This window comes from Glycine soja, chromosome 9 (assembly GCF_004193775.1).
Source record: "Glycine soja cultivar W05 chromosome 9, ASM419377v2, whole genome shotgun sequence".
In the NCBI taxonomy this organism is placed as follows: Eukaryota; Viridiplantae; Streptophyta; class Magnoliopsida; order Fabales; family Fabaceae; genus Glycine; species Glycine soja.
Window position 1 is genome coordinate 45,094,560 of NC_041010.1, and position 18,429 is coordinate 45,112,988.

General features: G+C 33.4%; 2 protein-coding genes across 3 annotated transcripts; one reads left to right on the forward strand and one right to left on the reverse strand.

Annotated features, from left to right (window-relative positions):
* Positions 1 to 64: 64 nt before the first annotated feature.
* LOC114425173 (protein TRIGALACTOSYLDIACYLGLYCEROL 3, chloroplastic-like) lies at positions 65 to 5,107 on the reverse strand. 2 transcript variants are annotated; one of them, XM_028391967.1, is made up of 10 exons: positions 4,541 to 5,106; positions 4,208 to 4,336; positions 3,579 to 3,674; positions 3,412 to 3,489; positions 3,271 to 3,332; positions 3,046 to 3,121; positions 2,728 to 2,835; positions 1,561 to 1,736; positions 1,371 to 1,455; positions 65 to 482 (listed from the first exon to the last, which is right to left on the reverse strand). In XM_028391967.1, the coding sequence occupies exons 1-10, from the start codon at positions 4,727 to 4,729 to the stop codon at positions 444 to 446; spliced, it is 1,038 nt and encodes a 345-aa protein (XP_028247768.1). In that variant the 5' UTR covers positions 4,730 to 5,106; the 3' UTR covers positions 65 to 443. The 2 variants fall into 2 exon arrangements, with proteins under 2 accessions (XP_028247768.1, XP_028247770.1); XM_028391969.1 differs by lacking the exon at positions 3,579 to 3,674 and having other exon boundaries at positions 4,541 to 5,107.
* Positions 5,108 to 8,648: 3,541 nt separating this feature from the next.
* LOC114425174 (N-terminal kinase-like protein) lies at positions 8,649 to 18,387 on the forward strand. Its single transcript, XM_028391970.1, has 21 exons — positions 8,649 to 9,037; positions 9,363 to 9,461; positions 9,577 to 9,728; positions 10,195 to 10,267; positions 10,354 to 10,476; positions 10,833 to 10,941; positions 12,163 to 12,242; positions 12,389 to 12,470; positions 12,692 to 12,831; positions 12,933 to 13,043; positions 13,180 to 13,296; positions 13,402 to 13,491; positions 14,118 to 14,171; positions 14,515 to 14,589; positions 14,691 to 14,766; positions 14,862 to 14,961; positions 15,319 to 15,388; positions 15,713 to 15,780; positions 16,186 to 16,292; positions 17,037 to 17,294; positions 17,768 to 18,387. Exons 1-21 carry the CDS (start codon positions 8,912 to 8,914, stop codon positions 18,037 to 18,039), a joined length of 2,382 nt encoding a protein of 793 aa, XP_028247771.1. The 5' UTR covers positions 8,649 to 8,911; the 3' UTR covers positions 18,040 to 18,387.
* Positions 18,388 to 18,429: the final 42 nt, after the last annotated feature.

Here is an 18,429-nt window from a genome sequence, read left to right on the forward strand (position 1 = left end):
TAAAGTGTACAAAATATATGGAAGGATTAAGGAATATGACACTGTTTAGAAATGAAATCAGACGAGAAAATCCAAAATCATGAAGAAGATTTATTGACTATAATTGAATTGTTTACAAAACACAATCTAGCATTTCAAGTTTCCAACATATGGTGTGCAAGCAATATGCACCTTCTATTGGCAATGAATTTAGTCATCAGTAACAATAAGCTGTCCTCTAACTTAAAAAGGAGAAAAAAAAAGCTGCCCTTGCCGGGGGCTTCTAATCCAATGAAGACGGCCAATTCTGTAAAAGTCAAATTGGAATTTAATACCAAAACTTGACAAGCCCGTTAATCCTTGTTGCAACCAATTTTATGCTCATTCTTATCTGCACACTCCATGGTAGTAGCCAAGACCAGCCATAATCCATATGTTATCTAGTTTACAATTGCAGTATTGTTCTAATATCTGATAGGACCATCTAGGCTCCCGGATGCAAACTGCCACAACAAAACAAAAAATAACACCAACAGTTATTAACATCATAGTTTAGAGATGATTGCATTATGTGATAAACAATAAAAGTTCACGGGAAAGCGTTATAATTTAAGGAAGTTCAGTTTAGTTCAACCATCCAACTATCTGGCATAGCTCAATGGTATGACAATCTTGCACAAGACCGAGTGATCTGCTTCCCATAAACACATACCAAGTTACACATTGTCATCATGTCCAGTTTACTTTCATGGAATCACATGAGTGAGTCTAACATCTGTTGGCTATTATTTTTATTGATACACTTTCAGAAGCATTAATCGCTGTTTCTGGTCATCCACTCTATCATTCACTTTATCCATCGTTTTCTAAACACCACAATTTGGCTTGAGCACAAATTCTTTTCCAACTACCTAGTTCCATGGTATCTTAAGTGAACGAACAATTTGCATATTTTATAGTTTCTGTCTGTATGACCAGAAAGTATTTCTCATTTTCAGTTTCAGATTGTGCTCACACTTCTATTAATGTGAGATCATATAAAATAAGATTGGTGACTCCTGAAAAGTGATTGAAACCTTTGGACAACATGGAAAGAAAGGATTTTCAAATGAAAAATACTAGCCTCCCTCGCAAATATAAAATAAAGGAAAAAGAGGCAACAAATTCAATCAAGGCAGAATTATGTAAAAAACAAGATCTTGAAATAATGTGAACAAGGGACCATTCTCTCATGGACAATAGATCTGAAGTTTGAAGAGGAGAAAAGTAGTCTTTTCTTTTATGAGTCTATCTAAATGGTATATTTAAATATCATCCATAAGGAAATTGAGGTCCTACAATAAAAGCATTCAGAAACAACTCATTGTTAACCCTTACAAAGCAAAACTAACCTGCTGGACAATTGGATTAGTTGAAGTTGTAAATTCATGAGTCATTCCTTCCCAAACAATCTTTCCTTTGTGTAGAAACAACAATCTGTATTTATGAAGTAACTTTGCATATCAGGACACATGAATTCTGGGCAAATTAAGAGGCTTCAGGGGACAGGAAGACATGCAATCATTATGAAAATATTCTTACCTATCAATGGCTCTTTTAATGGTACTATGTTGGTGAGTAACAACCACATAAGATGCAATATTCCCAGGTTTTCCACGTGCATCTCGTCCTTTTATGTGCACAGAGCGAATCAGATCTTCAACAACAGTAGATGCAATGGGATCAAGTCCAGCAGTTGGTTCGTCATACAAGAGCACCTGTACAGAAGTGCAAAATGCTTGTTTTATAAACAGAAAAGACAGAAGAGGTGGGTACATGTTGATCGAATAAAAGTAAATGTTATATCATATGAGATTTCAAAAAGCATCTTCATAGTTGGAAAGTTTTGTGTTACAATACATATAACTTAAGACATCAACAATAGTTTTTTTAGTAACTAACACAAAGTGGTATGTCTACATATGAAACTCAGTGTAAGATTATCACTATTTAACTTGGTTTCTCCTTTGATGTAATGATTAGCACAGACAAACTAATACTAAAATTTTGAACATATGATCTTGATTAGGAAATAGTATCTAGTGCAATAGATGCAAATGATAGTCTCCTGGCCAAAAATAACTACAAGTACTGCATGTGGTTGAGGGAATTTAGTTTGTACAGGAAAAAAAAAAAGAGCCAAGAAGGGGATCCATGCCTTGCATACTAACAACATACAGAACCAAGGTGTTAACATTTAGAGATGTCTAAGAGGAAGATCTAGGTGCAATATGATCAATCAGAATCAGTCAAAAAATAATAAAACATGATAGAGAATTGCATAACATCAAGGGTCAGCACACCCTGGCTCAAAGGTCCCAAAACTACTCAATGACTGGATGTTTTTGGCCCTGCCTTTCTTTCCCTTTACTCTACTTCTATCCATTTCCCCTTCCTACCCTCCTTGCTATGTAGGTAAGGTTGTCAGAATCCACATCCCTCTTCTTCCCTTTACTCATTTCCCATGTGGTCTAGCCTAGGAGACTAGGAGTGCCTAGTGATACCTGTCCTCCTCCTGGGTACCACTGCTTGAAAGTTGAAACTAATGACCCACTTATGCTTGAAGCATACAGAACCAAGAAAATAGTCAAAATACAAGTTCTAAGACACTCCTATCTGCTAGTAAGAATTTCAAACATTAATTAATGGCTGCTTAGAAACAGCCTGACGTAGCTGTTAATCAGAGGGAGGGTTGGGAGCTTAACATGCCTCTGGCTCTTTTGATTCCTCTGTGGTGTCACAAATAATAGATCGAGCTAAAGCAACTCGCTTTTTCATCCCACCTGATAACTCAGAAGGCAACCGATCCTCAACTCCCTGTAAAAAAAAGGGGGTGAGGAGTTAGTCTGTGAGTAAAACATAATGGCTATGCAACTAGAATGGAAGAAAGAAGAGTGTGAATAGCAGTCCAGCAATATGAGTATGAAGCAACTTTCTCAATGGCAGAAAGAAAATGTATACTACTACTGCTACCCTTTAATGCAGTATCTGCTGCCTAATGTTAATGGTTTTGAACCATGTGCATACCTTCAATCCAACTGCAGCCAAGGTTTCCGTGACAAGCTCTGATATCTGGTCCTCAGACATGCTTGAGTGTTCATACCTGAACAATTATCCAGGTCAGAAACAAAAAAAAAATAAAAGAATCTTAGAAGACTAAAATGAATTTAATCAATCAAGTATATCACCCTTTAAACAATGATGTCAAAAAGGAACTTAAGTTTCAAAGGCAAAGTTAAGCTTGCATCTTACAAGAGAAAACCAACATTTTCACGAACAGTCAAAGAATCAAAGAGTGCTGCACTTTGGAAAACCTATTTACAGATTAAAAAAAATAAGTTACGTTGAAAACAAAATAAGAATTAGTATATTGCATAATACTCTGAAACTTACCAATCCAATCCGAAGACCAGATATGTCATCATCACTTACTAAACCAACTCTCTTTTTACCTCGAATATATACTTCTCCCTGTCAATTTAACAACAATAGCATTCAAGAAATGAACTCAACTGTTTGAAATTAAAAGTACATACTCAAAATTCTAAATAGATAGGTACTTTGTCCGGAGCAAGAAGTCCAGCAATAATCTTCAAAACTGTAGATTTGCCGGTCCCAGAAGGACCAATTATTCCAACAGCTTCACCATGTCTAATCTATTCATTATGTCAGAAAAAAGAAAAAAAAAAACAGCAAAAAGATTTAACAATTGCTGAATCAGCAAGACCTGCCTAAATGAATTTATCAAAATAATGGTTTCTAATAGAGTTCAACAAAGTTGTTTGCTTCATGTGACAGCCCCTACCACAAGGGCCGAGGCTTGGTTGTTATTGTTGTAAACCATTCATTACTTCACCATTTCATGCTAGATAACACACTCCACAGAAAACAATGAAAAGGGCAAACCAAAATCGCCAAAGGATATAGGCCTTGTTTGTATAAATTTCTCTAAAAGCACTTATTAAGAGAAATAAAAAAGGGTAAAATAAATTTGGCTTCTCTCGTAAGTTAGAATCAACTTATGCACTTCATCTTTTGGATAAGTTAGATGAAAGAGCTTCTATAAAAGTTTAAGTGTATAAATTGGTTTTAAGTTATGAGAGAAGCTCAATTCTTATTTGCATTTTCTGTAAGTGCTTATAGAGAGGTTTATCTAAATAGTATCAATAGTCAAGTACATAATCCTTACCTTGAAGCTGACACCATTTAAGATTTTCTTTTCCCCAAAAGACTTATACACATCTCTACACTCAATAAGAACATCAGAATCATCCTCATGATCCCACGCCGTGCTCAGTTGTTCTGATTTGGACGAACCCTAGCAACAACCTTGATGTCAGCCACCCAGAAGGAAGAAAGGAAAACAAAAAAAAAAACAAAACTTTCTGATTACCCAGAAAGCTAAACTCACTCAACACCAACCCCAACAACAAAAAAGGACACAACACGTGATCATTGAATAAAAAAAAAGAAGGAACTTGCAATGCAACAATAGGAATGAAATCAAATTATAGACGTTTACATTGAAATTAATGGCGGAAGAGTCCTGGCTCTTGAAGTTCTGCGGAGGTGCGATGCAGGCGCAGACAACCTTCCTGTGATCCCTGTTACTACGTTGCTTGTTGCGGGAGAATGAATTGGGAGGTGGGAATCTAGTAGAAGCGTTTTTTGCAGTGAAGGGGAGAAAAGGGGTGGTGGAAAGGGAAACCATGGTAATGGGGAATGAAGAAAGAAAAAACAAGGGAGAAGAATGAATAATATATTATGTTACGAGGTGGAAAGCATGTGATTCATATGGGGTTTATAGAGTTTCAAAGATGTGATGATGATGATGGTCAAATGGTAATGACCAGTGATTTTGAGAAGAAGAAAGAGAGTGAGTTTCGTGGAAGATGGTTGCTGTTGTTGTTGCTTGGTGTTGGGGGAGACCTTATTCTGTTTTCTATCTTTCTATTGAGCAAAGTATCAATCGGAGTTACCCTGGATTGGGATTGGGAAGCGAAGAAGACAAATCAACGCTATGTGTGGGCTATGGCTATCTATCATCATTCATCAAGGTTTATACTTTGTCGCTCTCACTCACCCAACCTCCCACACGTAACTATTTTTTTTTTTTTTTGTTTACATCTAACAAAGGGAATTTACAAGCTCATCCTGATACTCTATGTCTTCATTTTGTTAGATTCACAGTTTTTTTATCCCTAGAAAATCAAACTAAAATTCAAACACACAAGTCACAATCCACTCTTGGACCATGATCATTATAATTTCTTTAGTCTTATTAACTTATGTCATTGAATAACATATAATCTATCCAAACAAATCTATATATAAATATATATATCAGATCCAACAATTAGATATCAAATTCACATGTTACAACATAAATCCTTGACATATTCAAAATATCAATTAATAATGATGTTGGTCATAAATACTAATCATCAAAGTGTCATAATTACATCATCAACATATTTATAAGAGAGAATCAATTTAATTTGAAATTCTCTATATCCGTTACTACCCTTATTCCTATAGTTGGAGTCACACAAACAAAAAATCTTCATCTAAAATGGAGGTCTACCAAAAGATAATCAAATTCCTAAGTAAGTAAGCAAATCTCAGGAATTCAACTACTCCACTATTTGTTAGAAAATAAAATAAAATAAAGGGATAAGTGTCACAAAGACTTAGTGAGAACATAAAATACAGAACAAACAAGAAGAAGAACACAACATATCACGAGTCTTTACATTCAAAAGTTATTTAAATGACATTAAATAAATCAAAATAAATACAACTTGCTTGTCGAAACTATTATATATTCCCTTGAAAAATTTTAGAACTACATATAAACTTGTATTCAAGCATAATAACTTTATAATCAACCTTTCATTCCACTATGTGCACATAGACCACATTATCTCTTTGTGTTGTGGCGAATGATAATTATAGAACTATAACATTTAGCTCCTAGGCTACATTATCTCTTTATTGTAGCGGATAGATCTTTAGGAACTATGGATATTCAACTCATAGATTGTATTATCTCTTCATTGTAACAAACAGAAAATACAAATATACTATGAGTAATTAGTGGCTCATAAGCTACATTATGTCTTCGTTGTAGCGAACGACAAATATAAATATACTATAAGTAATTGACTCAGGCTACATTATCTCTTCATGGTAGAGAACGACAATCAATTATGAACTCACAATAAATAAAATAAACTATAATCCATCGTTCATTCTTAAATACCTTATAAAAAATCTAAAAATAAATTTCAATCAAGCGAAAATAAATATTTTCCTTTATTCTCAACTACTCCTAAAATTTTAATGATCACAAAAAGAATATATATTTTGAAGTTTACTTACTTCTCCTAAAAGAATTAAAAAGAATGCCACTAAGTAGATTAAATACTCACTTAAAAGAATGCAATTAATTGTTGAGAGGCAAAATTCTCAAATTTAGCAAACTTAGGGTTTTGAGAAAACCACGATAATCTCCAAATACTTAATTTTTTAACCTTTTTTCACATAATCCATAACTAAACTATGTTATAAAATAATGATCTAACACAATGAGTTATAAATTTTTACCTTAAACAAATTAAATAAAAAATTAAAAGAAATGGGTGATGTTGCTTTTTACTCGAATCATATTCCCGTGCTTAAGAATGATATAAGGATACAATAAATTTGATAAATTTGGAAACAATGGATGAAGTGAGGGAAAGGTTGAAAGATGAAAAATTGAAAAAAAGAGGGGGGATTTGAGAAATGGGGGTGGGTTATTTAAAAGAAAAGAGAATTTGGAGAGGAGGAGGGAAAGAGTCTCGTGTTTTTATAAAACTGAAGTGGGAGGCTGTTTTATTATTTCATATACAAGAAATAATAAAACGTGCGTTTCACCAGATATGAGATTTATTTTGTTTAATCAATCAAATCAGTTAGATTCCCTAATTTTATATATTTAAAGCAAATAATGAAGCCAAATTATTAAAGTAATTAAGGTGATTTCATCATGTATATTCATATATGTCTAATTATTATATTATGCGTGTATTAACTGTACGAAGTTATTTTTAGTTTAATTAAAATTTTTGGATTTGAATTATGTATAAATAATTGCATTAAATATTTAGAAAAAGATTTTAGTGTCTAATCCTATCGGCTCCAATATAATTATCTCATATGTGATGGAAACAAGATAAAAAAAATCAAAATAATAAAGACATATTGAATAAAAAAAACTTATTAAAAATAATAATAAAGACACCCAAAAATTTAGATATGTTTTGTTTTTTTTACTATTTTATAACTGTGAAGAATTCAACTCCTTTATCAATTGGAAGATCTGAAAAACTATGAGGTCTCTCTTTTGGATAATGAATTTGTTGATACATGGGAAAGCAAACAACAAAAACCAAAACTAATGCAATCTAACAGTGGGCACACCAATAGAATCTGCAAAACAAAGACTAAGCAAATCTTGGGGATATTCATTGAGAATCAAAAGCGATTCATGAAAGTTGACTCCTCTCTTAGCTAAAGTGTCAGCAACAAAGTTTCCGTCTCTTAACGTATGCCCAAATAAGAGATACCAATCCTTATGACAATATGATATGATCGATACTGTTAACCAGAGCTGCAAACGGATGAGTAATAGAGACGCCATAGGAAATCATCTTCAAATCCATTGTTGAGTCAGATTCACATATTAAGTTTTCAATCTTGAATTTGAAACCTTGATTAAAATATCCAGGCTCAATTATACCCATATCAACATAATGTTTTATTTACAAATTTATAGTTATCACGGTATATTAAAAAAATTATAATTTATAAATAGTAAAAAAAAATTACACTATCATTTACTTGTTTCGAAGGTAATACCCAATAAATGTTCCACATAAGTTGAGAATAAGTTGCTTTATATAGCTTTTTCAAAAGCTACTTATTTGTTTTTATTTTTCTTCTTTTTAAATAAATTACTTAATAATTTTAAGAGCTTTTCATCAAAAGTGTTTTAAATTTTAGTTGAGAAAGCTCAAAAATATCTTTACTCCTTAGGAAAACAAATTATCTCTTCATTCTGTATATTAGAATTTAAAATTATACATTAAAATTTGTAAAAATATTTTCCTAACTTTTATCTAAACCTGACATGTATAATGATTTTATTAATTACATATCAATAATAAATTCTAATTAATTGGTGCTAATAAATACATACAAATTAAAATCCAAAATTAATTCTTTACATGCAAAAATTTGTACTCTCTGTCTCAAAATAATCGTCAAATAAGAAAATAATTATCTCAAAATAATTATTATTTTAACTTTTTAATATATCATTACTTAGTTTTTTCCATTTACATATCTTATATTATTAATGATATGGGCTAAAAATAAAATAAAATAAAAGTGAATTAATGATGATAGTATAATTTTGCCAGATTTATTATTATATTTGTTTTGTGTAAAACAATAAGATGATAATTATAATGAGAGAGAAGAAATAAAAATAATAATATTTTATTGTTAAAGAATTTGTAAGAAAAGGGAAATATTAAATGAGTATTGGTCTGAAAGAGAGGGGCTTATCTAGCATGAACCTCCAGATTTTGTAAGTGTATATTCCATATTCTATTATTCCCAATAATGTGAAAAATTGAGCTGGTGCTGGTATTTTTTGAAGTCTGGTTGACAATAGAAAAGATGAGTGTCGGGTATTTTAGTTTGGCTCCACCACCAGCGCAACGCAACGCAACGCAATAACGGTCTCGCCTGTGCACCACCACTAGACCGCGAAACACCGGATCAGATTCATCCATCATCCAGCGTCGGTGGTTAACGCCCTCTCCGATTCCGATTCCTATTCAGCATGTTCAAATTCCTGAAAGAGGTCGTTGGCGGATCTGGCACCGGCGTCAAGGATCTCCCTTACACCATCGCCGAACCTTACCCTTCCGCTTGGGGCTCTTGGACTCATTCTCGCGGCACCTCCAAGGTACACTCACTCCACCACAATTCCCACCTTCCAATTCATACTCTATATTCAAAAATGATCCATCAAGTAATGATGTGATTACTGGTAAGCAACATGATGTGACTGAGAGTGTGAATTAGGCGTATAACTGTGTAGGTATTCATGATATTCATATAACATCTAAATCTAATCTACACCTTAAGAGAGATAGAGATTCAAGTATGGAATTAATAGGTAATATGATGTGAAAAGAAGAGAAACACAGTCAAATGAAGAGTGTCAATTAGGTGTTCATATGTCATTATTCCAATATGTATATAACACTGCCACGTCGTCACTGTCTCAGGATGACGGTTCTCCCGTCTCGGTGTTCTCACTCTCTGGCTCCAATGCTCAGGACGGTCACTTAGCTGCCGCGCGCAACGGCGTCAAGCGTCTCCGAACTGTGAGTTAGTCTCTGATTCTTAACTTTAGGATTTATTTTTCATTTATTTATGTTTCATTTGGTTTTGTGGATTTTGTCGTTTTGTTGATTGTGCTGTGGTGTTGCTGGTTTTCAGGTCAGGCATCCGAATATCTTGTCGTTTCTTCACAGCGCTGAGATTGAGACTTACGATGCGGGTTCTCCTAAGGTCACGATATATATTGTGACCGAGCCTGTGATGCCGCTATCTGAGAAGATCAAGGAGTTAGGGCTTGAAGGTACACAAAGGTATCAATTGAGTAATTGCTGATTTAAACGTGTAGTGTCATGCATGGAGTTCTAAAAGCGTAGTGTCTTTTGAGTTCAATTACTATCCACTGTCCATATAATTTTTTTTACACTGGCAACCAATCAGAATATATGGTAAATATGACTTTAAGTTAATTATTGTACATTTCCAAAAAAAGTTAATTATTATAAAAGTCACTAAACTTATCATACATTTCAATTGTGATTGTATAACAATGTAAACTATTTACACTGTCACTATTTACTTGTGTCTTTCTTTTTCCCCTCGTATTAGTGACTTTCATTTATCAATTGAGTTATTAATATCATGCATTAGGTTTTAAAATTGCACCTGACATGATGTGTGACGTCCTTTTATGTTTCCTTGTATGACTGACTTTGAAGTATCAATTGGTCCATGAATTGAGTAATCAGTGGTAGTCACTTGTTTGTTTGGGCTATGTAGGGATGAATATTATGCTTTGGGTCTTCATCAAATAGCTAAAGCTGTGAGCTTCTTGAATAATGATTGTAAACTTGTGAGTATTTATGAGCTTTTTTATTGTTTTTATTTTGTTTTATTGTTATTTTTTAAATATATCTTGACATGTTTTATCTGTTGCAGGTTCATGGCAACATTTGCATGGCTAGTACTGTTGTCACACCAACTTTGGACTGGAAGCTTCATGCTTTGGATGTTCTATCGGAGTTTGATGGGAGCAGTGAAGCGTCTTCTGGCCAAATGCTGGTAAATTTATGTGTTTGTTTGCAAAACATTGTCTCGTTTGTTTTGGCATTACTATTTGAATTTACATCAAGTGAAATAATTACTTCACTTTAGAGGGTAAAAGTTTCTTGGTGTGAGTCTGTGAGATTAAAAGGCCATGGCATGCTAACTTTGACAGACTGGAGTCTGTCAACTAAAACTTGTTCTCCAATTTTGGCCATCTCTAACTTAATAAGACTTAAATTAGATTTATGACAAATTTGATATTATGGACACTCCCTTGTAATGATTTGATCTGGGCTTCTTTATTTTTAAATAAAGGATATGGAATAGGGAAACCAAAATTGTCCTCACAAGTTTTCATGCTTCCTGTTCAGCAATATGCATGGCTTGTTGGATCACAATACAAACCAATGGAGTTGGCAAAATCAGACTGGGATGCAATTAAGAAGTCTCCTCCATGGGCCATTGATTCTTGGGGCATGGGTATGTTGTTTTCTGTTCCTTTTGATGATAGTTCATAGTGATAGCAAATTGGTTTATATGGTGCAATAGAACACAGGAACAATCTGCTATTTTTGTGTCTTTTTTCTACCTTTAAAGTTTCAGTTCCCCTTACAAATTTAGTCACATGACCCCAACATATATTTTACAATTTGTTCTCATTTAGTATTGGGTAGTTCCACTGAGAATGTTAAATAAAATTGTTTTCTAGTTTGTGAAATTACACTAGGGGGTGTTTTGCATTTTTTAAAACTAGTTTAAAATGGGGCTAGATGGTACTGGTTACAGAAGGCCATGTGAAAATAATTCGGTTTTTGATCAGGCATAGTGTGGTTAAAACTACTTCAAAACTAATTTTAATACTAAATTTATTTATATAAATGTCAAAGTTTGTGATTTTCTAAAGTTAATAAAGTAAGCATGTTTATCTGGAAAAAGTTATAGGGACCAATAATTGGGCATTGGATGAATTGTTGGTACCTGTAACTATATCTTATCCAATAACCATCCTTAAATCCAGCTGAAAGATAGAGAAAGGGAATATGAAATGGAAGAGAGATAATTTGGAAAATATGGACTAGAAACAGGGAAACAAAGAGTGTTGGATCGGACTGGTTTTATCTAATATTTAGCTCAGATAAGAACTATTTTTCAGCATTTATTTAATAACCAAACAATCTATGACTAAAAACAGGCCCCACTCTGACTATATTATATATATCTGGTTTTATAAATTTGCCAATCACTCTCTGGTTTTCTTGTTTACTTAGTGCAGATGCAATTAGTAGAATTCCTCCTTGACCCACTTATATTTTGGGCTTGGGGATGTTTTTACTTGCACCTGTTGTTGAGAAGGGATCATAATGCCAATTCAGTAATCAAGGAAAGAAATAGAAATATTTTATATTCTGCATTTGCATAATTGTTGCTATCTTGCTGATAATCTCATTCATGTGAACCTGAAAATTTGGATGTGTTTCCCAATGCAATATTTACTAATGTAAAAAATTTTCTTTCACATGAAACTTCTCTAAGAATTTCTTCATGTGTTGGAAGAACTTGGCTAACTTTTCTCTGGGACAGTGAGTAGTTTTAGTTTAAATTATGTCAACTTGGACAGATATTGTAGGTTCACTGAATATTTTTTGTCTTTACCTTTCTATGTATACCTCTCTCACATATTTAAAAATCATAATTTTATAGGTTGCCTAATCTATGAGGTATTCTCTGGACTGAGGTTGGGCAAAACAGAGGAGTTACGCAACATTGGTTCCATTCCCAAGGTCAGCAGCTTCTCTTATTTATTTATTTTATTTTATGACTTATTATATAGAAATTAAAGGATATTTTAGTTTGCTGATTGCTTTTATGTTTTATTCTTTTGAAAAAATCATTTTTCATCTCTATATGTTACTTTTTTTTTGTCTAGTCTCTGCTTCCAGATTACCAACGACTATTGAGTTCCATGCCCTCTCGTAGATTAAATACATCAAAGCTTATAGAAAACAGCGGTGAGTGCTCCTTGATATATAATATAGATGGGGATTTTTCTGCTTCATGATCACCTGTAAACAAGAAAGTTTGCTTTATTATTCTACGTAACTCATTTTATCTAAACATTTGCCTTTCTTGTTTTGATGATTGTCATAGACTCATAGTTTTTGCCTTTGATATAATTTTCTGCAATCATATCCGTTTTAATAGTTTGAGTTTTTCAATAATGGATATGCAGAATATTTTCAAAATAAGTTGGTAGACACGATACATTTCATGGAAATTCTCAGTTTGAAAGATAGTGTGGAGAGAGACACCTTCTTCCGCAAGCTTCCAAATTTAGCTGAGCAACTTCCTCGCCAGATAGTTTTGAAGAAGGTATATTTCTGTGGAATTTCTAATTATAAACTATACACGGATCCACCTTTGTTATCCAATTTTTTTATGATTCTTATGTTTTTTATTTTTTATTTTCACAGTTACTTCCTTTATTAGCTTCTGCCCTTGAATTTGGTTCAGCTGCTGCCTCAGCTTTGACTGCATTGTTGAAAATGGGTTCCTGGCTTTCAGCTGAGGAGTTTAATGTCAAGGTAAGTTATAATTTCATACTTTTATGCCAATGATTTTCTTTTCCCTTCCATACAGTGCATACTTTTATCTCCATTTTACTCTTTATAATTAGGATTCAGTCCCATTCTTTTATTGGATTTCAATATTCATATCTAGGTACTTCCAACAATTGTAAAACTCTTTGCCTCCAATGATCGAGCTATACGAGTTGCCCTTCTTCAACATATTGATCAATATGGAGAGTCGTTATCAGCGCAAGCTGTTGATGAGCAAGTATGCACCCGATTTCTCTACTTTTTTTTTTGTTCTTGACAATTCCTTTTTGTACAATATATACTAACATTCATGTTGGCAATGTGGATACTTTGAAATTCTTAGGTTTACCCTCATGTTGCTACTGGGTTCTCCGATACATCTGCTTTTCTCAGGGAACTGACTCTTAAGTCTATGTTAATTCTGGCTCCAAAGGTATGTCTGTTATATATTGATATAAATGGGTTTTGCTTTTGCCTTGGTTTCTTTTTAAAATATAAAAGTGTTACTGGTGTTAATGGAATGTCAGATACATGTAACATTTATAGCTAATTGTGTTTGTATAGCATGTTTGACCTGATTATTGTCAAACTTACATAGAAGAAAAATCTGCTTGAGGGGAGGCATGACACTTGTAACATTATCTTTGTTCAGAAAGTTATTGTCTTTAATAAAACAGAGGTCTAAGCTGTGTCAGAGCTGGGGAAATAGCACAGATCTTTTATTGCTCTTTGGTTTATCTTACCACTTCAATATGCATTTTTTTAACAATGTTTTCTACGATGCTCAAATATAATAATTGTAAGATTGGGTTTACATTAAGGATGTTTAATGCACTTCAATGAGATGCATCGTTTACATTAGATTGATATTTGTAACATTAAATGGTCATCAAATTCTGATTGACTCTTAAAGTATCATGTACTTTTTAGAGCTTGTTTCCTGTACTGTTCCTTTTCTTTATTTTTTTCCTCCTCCTTTCCCAAATTTTATAGTCTATTTATTTGGTGAACTTCACTGCACAATTGTTTGTTAAAATGTGGTTTGTTTCATAATTGCAGTTGTCTCAAAGGACAATGTCAGGGTCATTATTGAAGTATCTGTCAAAGTTGCAGGTACTTCCTCAACCAACTCTTTTGCCCTTTTCTTAAAAAATTGTTTTAGACTGTTTCTAAGAATCTTGGACATGAGAGACCAATATGGGAGACACAAAAATTTGAAGTGTCCCATTAAAATTTTATAATGTATTGATTAGGACATAGATCCTTTTGAAGTATGTTGTTCACATCTCTTATCTCTCAAAATTTACTGATAACCTGACTGCCAATTTGATTGGTATGCAAGCATTTTATTTAGGGAAAAAAATCTGCATTTTTATTTCTATTATTTGCTTTTTTTATGTTCATGCTTTCATGGTTTTCCACATATAAAATGTATACCATTTGCATTTTTTTGTAGGTTGATGAAGAGCCAGCAATTAGAACAAATACTACCATATTATTAGGCAATATTGGAAGTTACTTAAATGAAGGAGTATGTTCCAAATGTGCTCTGAAATTCAAAGTGTGCTGTGCTTTATTTAATAATGTTAGCATATTTTTCTTTGGTGAAATAACTTGGAAGCTATTTTGCAGACAAGAAAAAGAGTTTTGATTAATGCATTTACAGTCCGTGCATTACGTGATACTTTTCCACCTGCTAGAGGAGCAGGTATCAGAACCATATGCATGTATCTATAACTCTTCTTCATTGTTACACTTTTCCTCCAACATTCTTTTACGTAATTTTGAATTTTTATCATTCAGGCATTATGGCTTTATGCGCCACCAGTTCCTACTATGACATCACTGAAGTTGCAACCCGGATTCTTCCTAATGTTGTTGTGCTCACAATTGATCCTGACAGGTTATATCTCACTATGAGCTTGTATTCCTTGTAATTCCTTTACCATGTGAAGATGAGGAATATTTCAGTGACTTAATTTACCCCATTAATTAGTATTTTTAGGGGGTTGATTCATCTTTTTTGTATTGTAATTCATTGCTGCTTGATTCCCTTTTTTCCCTATTTATTATATATTGATATGCTCACGTGGATCTTCTTTTGTACATATATTTATATATTTATACATGTGCTATGTGATGCTTTGTTTGTTGTTTCTTGTCTTTATATTCTAAATAGAGATCATTTTTTTGTACTGTTGGTTATTTGGTCATTTATTGAGACAATGGTTGCATGTTGTTCTTTTCATTGTTTAAACAGTGATGTTAGAACTAAGGCATTTCAAGCTGTTGATCAATTTTTGCAGATAGCAAAGCAACATTATGAAAAGGTATACTCTGAAATTGTTTTTGGCTATTATTCTGATGCTTATCATGGTTCCTAAATCAGCCAGCGTGTAATGTATAATATCTTTTAGAAGAAATTAGTTGTGCAAGCTGAATTTATATGTGTGTGTATACATGCCTATCTCTTAGACTTCACCTCTGATAATATGTTTATCCCCCACTACTAATATCATTTGTTCAAATTTTAATTAAAAAGATCTTCTATTAGAACAAAACTCTCATGTTGAGAAAGCATCATTATATAGACTAATGTATTATGAAGATGATCATCTAATGTGATGCTGGTGTTCTTCTATTTTCTGTTAAAGACAAATGCAGCAGATACCAGTTGTGGTGTGGGAAGCTCATCTGTTCCAGGAAATGCTAGTTTGCTTGGGTGAGTCAGTCCAAACTTTGTGTGATTGAAAATTCAAATGTTAAGCAATGGATAGAGAGAGAGAGAGAAATCATATGAACTTCTGATGTTAGATTTCACTGTGTAGTATGTCTAGAATAGCTTAGTTTTCATTCGAAAATAGCTTTTATGTGTAAAATCTCTCAAGTTTTCACTTCTAATACAGAACTGTTAATTCAGGATAAGTTATTATCTATCACATTTTCTAATACTTTGTTGTTCCTAACTTATATACCCATAACTGCCAACATGACATTTATTATTACACGTATCTAATAATGCATGATTGCTCACGATAGTTATGATTTGTTCTTATCAATTACCCTCCCATAATATATACATTTTCATCAATAAATTGGTACTGATTTAACCCTTGTCACCATTCAGGTGGGCTATGAGCTCTTTGACCTTGAAGGGTAAACCTTCTGATCATGCTCCAGTTGCTTCTGCAAGTTTGACTGCAATCACTTCGACGTCTTCTAATGGCACTGCAGGTATGCCTAATCCTAACCGTGAATCTATAACAAAACATAGGAAACAATGACATTGACAGTGTGGACAATATGTCAATTTCTCTAGTTTCATTAATGAAGAGCTTGTAGAAAAAGTAAACCCTTACGATCCAAGTGAGTGTGACATCATTTTGGTCTTCCCAAGAAAATTCAGTTTAATTTGTTCTATCAAGCAAAAAAGGTGAATTTAATTTGGTCCTCCAAAGAAAGTTGACATTAATTTAGTCATCATTGAGAGTAACATGAATTTAGTTCCTTTTCACGGGAAAGTGACATCAATTAGTCCCCCCATCAATGGACGAATAAACAGTGTTTTTACAGTCCATTAACATACGGACGATTTTGTTGTCACTCTTCATGTTTGAGTGACTAAATTGATGTCACATTTTTTTTAAGGATTCATCTTGCCTGAATCACCTGACTGTAGCTAGTAGAGATATGATTTTGTATTAATGTAATTTTATTTTAACTGTTGATTGAAGAGAAAGAAAAGAACAAAAATAGAAAAAACATGGGTGAAGAAATAACTGAAGATGCCATATCACCCATCATCTTCATATCCTTTTTGTCTAGATGCAAAGCTATTAATTCTGCTTCTGTATCTGATCTGTTGAAGATGCCTTAATTCATTTTGCTTAATTTAGGATTTAGGACAGCTTCTTTCCATAAGTACACTTTTCCAACATTTACCCATGTTTATTTCATTTATTTTTTGGGAGTAATTAGGTATAGAGACACCATCAACAGCAGCAGCCCATGTAAGCTCTACAGCAGATTTGGCTGAACACCCTGTCCCTACATCTCCTACATCAACAGATGGCTGGGGGGAACTTGAGAATGGAATTGATGAGGAGCATGGAAGTGACAGGGATGGGTGGGATGATCTGGAACCGCTTGAAGAGACAAAGCCAGCTCCAGCTCTTGCAAACATTCAAGCAGCTCAAAGGCGGCCTGTTTCTCAACCTATTTCACATACAAAGCAAGGTATTTTTTTATTTCTCTGTTAGTATTTTGGTATTAATTTCCATGACTACAAGTTACTAGTTACTATTAATAATTTCAGTGTCTGATTGAGAGTTATCATCTATGGTTATGCCAAACCAGAACAGAATGACTTGAAAAACTGTCGCATGTTTTATGCCTAAAATTAATGACAATCCACAAAGTGATTGATGTGAGTGTATGAATTCCTAATTCAAATTTGCAGTTTGCACTAAATGTTGGGTTGGCATTTCTGTTAAATTACTGACCTCACTAAGAAATGCACTGAGCTTTTTTGTCATTTTTGATAGTATTACTGAAGAAAATACATATTGTGTTTTAGGGATGTTATTGCCATTTTATGTAGCTTGTGATCTGTACATGAAAGTTTTGACAATTTCCAGGAAATTTCTCTAGTAATTTGCCTATATACAGGAATTGTATTAATTATTATTTTTAATTATTATTATTTTTAGCCTCAAATTTGCTATCCAAAAGTACACCAAAATTGAACAAGGATGAGGATGATGATTTGTGGGGATCTATAGCAGCTCCTGCGCCAAAAACTGCAAGACCTTTAAATTTGAAATCAGCTCAAACTGATGATGATGATCCTTGGGCGGCCATTGCTGCTCCAGCACCCACGATCAAGGCCAAACCCTTATCGGCTGGGAGAGGTAGGGGAGCCAAACCTGCTGCTCCAAAATTAGGTGCTCAGCGGATAAACCGGACATCATCAGGCATGTAATCCAAATTGCCTGGGAACCGAAGGAATGGCGAAAGAGTTAATCTTAGTGCTAGTCGCCCTTTTCTTACGGTGGCAGTGACCATGTTAAAATACAAGACCCGTTATCTATGATATATGAATTACATTTGTGATTTTATTGACAAATTGATTTGTAATACTATTCTTTTGTATCTCAAGAATTTTACTTGAAGGGGAAACTTTCGGGCAGCATCTTCTGAATTGTTGTAAGGCAACAAGGCTGTGGTATATTTGCTATATTTTTTTATGTTTTAACTTTTTTATTTGAGGAACAAATTAGATGTAATGTAATTAGTTTGATCATATGCAGGCAAGTTTTTTGGTACTGGATCTACTTAAACTTACTATTTACGGTTCAAATTTTGTGCACTT

What these genes read in the sequence shown, in the direction of transcription:
- LOC114425173 (XM_028391967.1), bottom strand. Translation starts at nt 4,729, where the DNA reads ATGGTTTCCCTTTCCACCACCCCTTTTCTCCCCTTCACTGCAAAAAAC. An exon ending in TAAATGGTGTCAGCTTCAAG is followed by an intron (nt 3,675 to 4,207) that starts GTAAGGATTATG and finishes CATAATGAATAG; the next exon opens with ATTAGACATGGTGAAGCTGT. An exon ending in CTGGTCTTCGGATTGGATTG is followed by an intron (nt 3,333 to 3,411) that starts GTAAGTTTCAGA and finishes ATCTGTAAATAG; the next exon opens with GTTTTCCAAAGTGCAGCACT.
- LOC114425174 (XM_028391970.1), top strand. Translation starts at nt 8,912, where the DNA reads ATGTTCAAATTCCTGAAAGAGGTCGTTGGCGGATCTGGCACCGGCGTC. An exon ending in CTGAGGAGTTTAATGTCAAG is followed by an intron (nt 13,044 to 13,179) that starts GTAAGTTATAAT and finishes ATTCATATCTAG; the next exon opens with GTACTTCCAACAATTGTAAA. An exon ending in TATTTCACATACAAAGCAAG is followed by an intron (nt 17,295 to 17,767) that starts GTATTTTTTTAT and finishes TATTATTTTTAG; the next exon opens with CCTCAAATTTGCTATCCAAA.